The sequence below is a fragment of the Seriola lalandi genome, unplaced genomic scaffold (assembly GCF_002814215.2).
Source record: "Seriola lalandi dorsalis isolate HSWRI2012SDOR001 ecotype SW California unplaced genomic scaffold, Sedor1 jcf7180002054609, whole genome shotgun sequence".
In the NCBI taxonomy this organism is placed as follows: Eukaryota; Metazoa; Chordata; class Actinopteri; order Carangiformes; family Carangidae; genus Seriola; species Seriola lalandi.
In genome coordinates, this window is record NW_019525162.1 from 838,573 (window position 1) to 846,196 (window position 7,624).

Genomic DNA, 7,624 nt, shown 5'->3' on the forward strand with positions numbered 1-7,624 from the left:
TGACCGTGGTACGGGTGGTCATTTTCAGCGGGACGAAACCTATGCATGCTACAATAGAAGTTGAGACCGACTGATAAAGAGAAGTGCGAAACAACACGCGAGCCCAAATGTTGTTAAACGAATTGTGCCAAACTAGCAACATGGACACAGAAAAAGTTTGAAGTATCAATACTGTACAAGCGTGTAATGTTAAGCAAACTTCGCTAGCAAGATATCCATACCTTGAATGGAGGGAATCCTGGACTTAGCAGGTGTCTGGCCTACAGGAGCAGGAAGCACGAGGCGGTGATCCAGATCGACCTACAGAGAAGTTTTGGTCTGAACTACACTCCAAGTCCAAGCTCCAAACTCCGCCCACGGTACTTTTGAAGCACCAATTTAAAGCTCCAGCATTGCACATAGTTTCCAGGAAATGTATTTTATTTCAAGACATTGAATAATTAACATTTATTTATTTATTTATTTATTTATTTATTTTTTACGACCAACATTGTTGTGTATGATCATAAAGCAGTCATAGGCTATAATTGAGTTTACAGCATGCTTAAGTATTTAGTATATCTTTATGAATTATATACTCCATAAAATATTCACTTTCAAGAAAAAAAATAGCAAAATTGGTTACCTTGAAACTCCACAAACTGGGTTGAAATAATAGCCGTATAACCCCAAAAAATGGGTTATTCAATGAAAAATAACCCAAAAACCCCAACAACCCCAGAATTTGGTCAAAATAGTAGCACTATAACCCAGAAAATGGGTTACTCTTTTAAAAATAACCCAAAATTTTTAACCCAACACCAGTAGCACAGAAATTGGGTTATCAAAATGACCCAACATTTTTAGTGTGCATGTGATAACATCATAGGAAGTCATTCACCTGCTGGTTTGACTACTGCCAGTAGAATTGGGGAAACATCTGTGCTTGCTCAACTCACAAGTTGTTTCTCAGCTAAAAACAGCAGTTGTATCTCATATGTGCTTCAAAATTTCATAGGAAATCTGATTAAGAGTGCAAAACAGGAAAGAACATGTAGGTAATAGAGAGTTGTGAAATTCATCTTATACTAATATGAGGATAATATGTTCGAGCCAAGCCTACTTTCAGTCCGGACACATTAACAGTAACTTGTCAGTAACATGAATTAACTTTTTTTTCCCATATTACAAGTACAAATGATGTCTGCACTCTGCACTGATTCTCCTCCTCGCAAAATCTCTTTTTAAAATAATCTGTGATTTCAGACATTTCTGCTAAAAAAACACATACACAATGAGATGTAACGTTAATTTAAGGAAACTATTCAAGAAGCTTGGTGTACTTGAATGTAATAGAGATAATATTCATCTGTAGGGTTGCCAACCTTTTGTGTGAAAAAAGGTGGCAAATTGCATCCCATACTGATTCAAGTCCACCAAGTATGAAGAAAACAAATACTTTTTGTCGGGAGGCGGCACGAAATTTGTTGAAGGCGGCCACCTCACAATTCTCTATCCAGGAAAAAACCTGGCCTAAAAAACTGCTTATTAATCCTCAATTAATGTCAAATACTGCAAATACCATACATGTCCAGATGTTGGTTCAAACAGTAACAAAGACAAATTACACTCTAGCCTACATCAAGCAAACATGAGCACAATCCACATGATGTAGCAGGTTCATTGTTAGACATGAGAAGTCACAGCACCAGCTCTTTCTCAGTAGCTGAGGTATTCATGCAGGTTGGGCTTCAAAAATTCACTTCACAGGAATGGAGTGGTTATCTGGGTGACTGGGTTCAAGATGAAGAAAACAGTTAACACAGTTTGGTTCCTCAACCTTGCTGTGGCCGACTTCCTCTTCACAGCATTCCTCCCCCTGAAAGTGACATACACAGCCATTGATTTCCACTGGCCTTTCGGCAACTTCATGTGTAAAGTTAATTCCACCTTAACCTCCCTGAACATGTTTGCCAGTGTCTACATCCTGGTGGTGATCAGTGTGGACAGATGTGTGTCTGTGGTGTGGCCTGTCTGGGCCCAGAACCACAGAAATATACACAAGGCGTCTTATGTGTGTCTAGGTGTTTGGGTACTGGCTCTGATTCTCAGTGCTCCATACTTTGTCTTCAAGGATACTTTAACGTATAGTGATAACACCACCCGCTGCTTCAACAACTTTACTCTTTCTGATGATTCTGAAACAGGACAGTTTCGTTATCAGGCCGTGGCCATCACCAACTTCCTCCTGGGACTTGTTGTTCCCTTCACTGTCATTTTCTCCTGTTACGCTGTGATAATCCATCGTCTCAGGAGGAACCGCACCTTGGCCAGCAAGTCGAGTCGCCCCTTTAAGATCATCGCTGCTGTTATCACCACTTTTTTCTTGTGCTGGGCTCCTTTTCACATCATGCGTCTAATAGAGTTGGATCATCACACGCGTTCTAAAACATTTGGCCATGTCCTCTCTATTGGTCTGCCTATAACCATCAACTTGGCCTTTCTCAACAGTTGTCTGAACCCACTGCTGTATGTCTTCATGGGCCAAAATTTTAAGGACATAGTTCGCAAATCCATCCTGAAAATATTGAATGTAAGATAAAGATACACTTTTTCAAATGTATATATGTCATATATATATATGACATATGACATATATATGTGATAAATATACTGTATATGAAATATATGTGTTTCACTTGTATCTTATATTTATCTTTTATTAAATGTGCTATTTTGAAACAGATGTACATTTTAATCTCTTCATTCATGGGGAAAAATATTTTCAAACTCTTATTCTCACATAAACTGTAGTTGTAACATTTGTGGCTTCCTTTGTATGAAAAATATTTGAAACTGATAACTCTTCTGCACACTAAAGGGAGATACACTTCATATGTGTTTCTCAATTTCAGAGGAAATCTGATTAAGATTCTGAAACAGGGCCTTAACAGAGAGGAACATATCGTTGATCTAAATCTGTGAAATTACACTAAAATTCAAATGTTATGTTAGAAAAAGATATATTTTTACTTCAGACCTTTTCACTTCAGAGGCAGCATAGTCTGTGTGTCCAGCTTTCAAGTACACTGCGGCAAATATCCTACTATTTTATAAAACCCTCAATTGATAATAGATGGTGTTCAGACTTCCTTGTAATGTTACACAGAGTGAAGATGAGGAACATTAAAATGTGTAGCCTACATGTTCAAATGTCATTTCATACAGACAACGCAGAGCAATTACACTTAACCTCAGGCAAACATCGGTTCACTCTACATTATGCAGCAGGATCGTTGGTTAACTTCAGAAGACACAGTTCCAGCTCTTTCTCAGGTACTCATCGCAACAACCCACAATTCATGTTGTTTGGTTGCTTAGTAACTTCTCCTTTGGTGTTTCCTGCAGGACAGAGACTCTGCTATGTGGAGTATGAAGAGGACAGATGTGCCTCGGGTAAGAAGTTCAGTATCAGACTTTTGCAGATAAACTAATAAGTGAGGCAGCTAACACTGACAACACTGAGGCCATGTCCTTAATGTTGTTTTAGACATTTGAGGATATTGGTATCCTGGGGAGAGTTTACATTATACATTTAAAAACATTGATGCTATTGTATTGGTAAATATTTAAATTGAAGTACTTTGAGGCCAATAAATAAATAATATAAGTCTTTGTTTATGACCACAAAGAATTTTAGCAAATCACTGTAACTGGATAAATAAAGGATTGACCATTTCAGCCACTGTGGACAAAGCTTTGAAACAGCATTACAACATTTCGTCCTTCATGTTGGAAATCAAATGAACATGAAATATATATGAACAGTGCCACATGCTGTTCACAGATCATTAATCATCGATGTTGCAACATTTGTTTCCTTCTTATGTGAGATCAACCAAAAGCTTAAATTTTCAAATTGGACATAAACTAAGTCTGAGGCATGTTTAAAAATATTTGCCTCTCTAGGCCGTTGTTGTTGTTTTTAAAGCTTTTCTTTTGGGGTCAGTTTTTTTGCCTCTTTTTGGATAGGGACAGTGAGAGTGACAGGAAGGTTGGGGAGAGAGAGAGGGGATGACACTGCAGTAAGGACTGAGCCTAAGTGGTACCGCTCTAGCAGTTGAGCCACGGGGGCGTTCCTGTAGGCCATTGTTTATCTCAAAGATGGTTACTCCACCTGGTGGTCGCAGCTGGAAATACAAATATGTACAAATACACATAGAAATGGCAATTTATCAGAGGCTTGTTTTGGTCTTTCTTTTGGGGAAAATTGGACTCGTGGCCTCAGCATTACTGGTCTTGACTGTGTGTGCGTGTGCGTGTGCGTGTGTGTGTGTGGTGTGTATGTGTTATTGTGAGTGTGTGTGTGTGTGTGTGTGTTGTATGCGTGTGGGTGTGGGGGTGTGTGTGTGTGTGTGTGTGTGTGTCCGTGTGTGTGTGTGTGAGTGAGTATGTGTGGGTGTGTGTAATTGTGTGTGTGTGTGTTTGTTTGATTGTGTGTGTGTGTGTGTGTGTGTGTTGTGTGCGTGTGGGTGTTGTGTTATTGTGTGCGTGTGGGTGTTGTGTTATTGTGTGTGTGTGTGTGCATGTGTCTGTGTGTGTGGTGTATATGTGTTATTGTGTGTGTGTGTGTGTGTGTGTGTTGGCTTGTCTTTATATCTAGGTGGGGACTCCAACCTACATACACACTAACTCATCGGGACTCGTGTCACTGTGGGGACAAAAATTGAGGTCTACACAGGTACAGACTGCTTTCTGACGATTAAAGTGATAGTTCAGGTTATTTGACGTGAAGTTGTATGAGGTACTTTGCTTTAGTCAGTATATTACCTGCAATAATCGATTTAGCTCTGCACACTCCCAGTTGGGATAAGAAGGCAGGAGTACTGAAAAACAAGCTACGAAATGTTCTGCTGTGGATGGGGACAGCAGAAAAAACATATTTTAGCCACTAAAAGAAAGAAATACTGTCAACACTCTATCTTCCCGTCAAAAAGCCCCCTTCATTAGGGCTTTGGTTTGGGTTTCCTGTTGATTCGTTCCATTTATACCTACACATCTGTGATGGTCCCCTTGGCTGCTTCCCCAGACTGGGTGCAATCCAACCAATACCCACTGCAAATAATACACTGACGATGGACAAGAACCTTAAGGTTTTAGATTATGTGATACTGATTGAAACAACTGCTACCTATTTTTATTGCAATAAAACATCAGATGTATGTGGAAGAATGCTGGTAACAATTTACAATAAAACTCCCATTATAAAGGATTTATCAATGGCTGATAACTAGTTTATTAGATAGTTTGTTAACACTTTATGATTATTGATAAGCTGTTATAACACATTAGATGAAAAGGGCAACAGTGACCTGCTGCTTGCCAAATAGTGAGCCCACATTTATCTGTACTGTTAAGCCTCATATCTCAATAGTTTTTGATCTTTCTTTATTTTCTCCATCATTCAGCATACACATCACCATTTATTAAAAGACTTACTATAAGACTCCTTTTCTTTCTTTTCTTCATTAGGAAGATTAATGAGTAGTAAGCATTTACTTGATCTTGCCAAATAGTGGCCTTGCATTAATGTGTGAAAACTGTGATATCACTTATTTATAAACGTTTATTTTTGATTTATAAAATGTTAACAACCAAATGAATAACTTAATTATGAACCAATTATTAATCCTTTATTCGGGCAGTCTTATTGTAAAGTGGTACCAAATGCTTAGCTGAAAGTCTCTTGTACACCATGTCTTCTCATTGTTTCCATTGACCACTCTGAAATGTATATTTCTTGTAGTGCACTGAGCACCTGGATGCCATCAAGCTACTTTGTTGCTTTCCATGTGGTAACATCACAGCAAGTCATTCACCTGCTGGTTTGTCAAACATTTATATTTTTTGATTTTCTGATAGGACAGGCTGCTCTAGTCTAATTAGTAATCATGGAAGTTACAGTGAACTTACTGGTTTATGTTTGTAATGTAGCAGCTTTATGGTTCACCTGGCTTAAGATGTCCATTGTTCTAATAATCTTAACTGGATTCATTTTAAATTTCTTGATTTTAGTAGTGACATGATTTGGACAGTTTATAAAAAAACACAGTAAATCATGTGGGGCCTTCTATGTATTTTTACAATGTAATTTTGCATATGAAAAGTATAATACAGTACTGCCAGTAGAATTGGGGAAACGTCTGTGTTTACTCAACTTACAAGTTGTTTCTCAGCTAAAAACAGCAGTTGGACGTCATATGTGTTTCAAAATTTCATAGGAAATCTGATTAAGAGTGCAAAACAGGAAATAACATGTAGATAGCAGACAATTGCAAAATTCATCTTATACTAATATGAGGATAATATGTTCGACAAAGATGTCTTCTTACCATCTATTTGGCTTGGATCTACAAAGTAAACATTTTGTAAGTGTCATGTGGACAGTGACAAAGAGGGAGCAGCCTACAAAACTGCTTATTAAACCTCAATTAATGTCAAATACTGCAAATACCATACATGTCCAGATGTTGGTTCAAACAGTAACAAAGACAAATTACACTCTAGCCTACATCAAGCAAACATGAGCTCAATCCACATGATGTAGCAGGTTCATTGTTAGACATGAGAAGTCACAGCACCGGCTGTTTCTCAGTAGCTGAGGTATTCATGCAGGTTGGGCTTTAAAAATTCACTTCACACCAAATATTTTTTAAAAAGTGGTTTTCAATTCAAGGGTCAGTACAGCTAGGATCTGTTGAGTTTTCTATCTAACAGATCTCAATTACAAACTTTAAACTCATACAATTTAGGGACTTACATACAACTGTAGCAGAATTGCTGTGTTACATGTGGTCCCGCCTCAATGTGGTGGAGACTTGACACGTATGAGTCTTCAGGACACACAGATTTTATTAACCAGACAGAGTTTGACCAGAGTCACTTCTGCTCTACATCCTCATCTGACTGAGGAACTTTGAGAAAGGTATCGTTGTTATATATTATCCTTTGAATTTGCATGAATTTGAGATTAATCTGAAGGGGTTGTATTTCAAAGAAATAAGAAAATAAAGATATCTGATGTTGATTTTATCTACTGTGACAAACACCTTCAGGGGAATTTAACAAAACATACAATCATAATTGTAAGGCAAAGGTCATCTGCTATATTTCAGAGGTTGTCAAATGTTTTTATAGAGGCACAGTTCAACTACTCTCCATCTGATAAACTGATGTTTACAAAAGCAAAGTTTTGTTGAATCAGAAGATGTTGTTGTTGTTGTTGTTGTTGTTGTTGTTGCTGTTGTTGTTGTTGAGCTTCGGAAAAATAAAAAATATATATCCTTCATGTTTCTATCGCAGGCTGGTCTCAAGACAGGAATGGAGAAAATCAATACAACAGATTTATACGATGGAAATGACTCCTATTATGACATCAACCATGACGACATGGACAATGACTACTTTGCTAAGCTGAGAAAGTCTCTCAACATCATGTCTGTCATTGTTTACTGCCTGGCCTTCGTTCTTGGTGTGCTCGGGAATGGAGTGGTTATCTGGGTGACCGGGTTTAAGATGAAGAAAACAGTTAACACAGTTTGGTTCCTCAACCTTGCTGTGGCCGACTTCCTCTTCACAGCATTCC

General features: G+C 38.1%; 2 protein-coding genes across 2 annotated transcripts in view; both read left to right on the top strand.

Moving 5' to 3' along the window:
* Nucleotides 1–1,755: 1,755 nt before the first annotated feature.
* LOC111664924 (chemerin-like receptor 1) lies at nt 1,756–2,581 on the top strand. Its single transcript, XM_023419726.2, has one exon. The coding sequence runs from the start codon at nt 1,784–1,786 to the stop codon at nt 2,579–2,581; it is 798 nt and encodes a 265-aa protein (XP_023275494.2). The 5' UTR covers nt 1,756–1,783.
* A 4,277-nt stretch (nt 2,582–6,858) lies between these two features.
* The window catches only part of LOC111665005 (chemerin-like receptor 1), a 2,530-nt gene continuing 1,764 nt past the window's right edge, over nt 6,859–7,624 (top strand). The window contains exon 1 of the mRNA XM_023419855.2: nt 6,859–6,964. The gene's annotated coding sequence lies outside the window, so the exon portion shown is untranslated. The remainder of the gene's footprint in view (nt 6,965–7,624) is intronic.

Bases quoted from the DNA above. Each gene is read 5' to 3' on its own strand.
- LOC111664924 (XM_023419726.2), top strand. From the start codon at position 1,784: ATGAAGAAAACAGTTAACACAGTTTGGTTCCTCAACCTTGCTGTGGCC.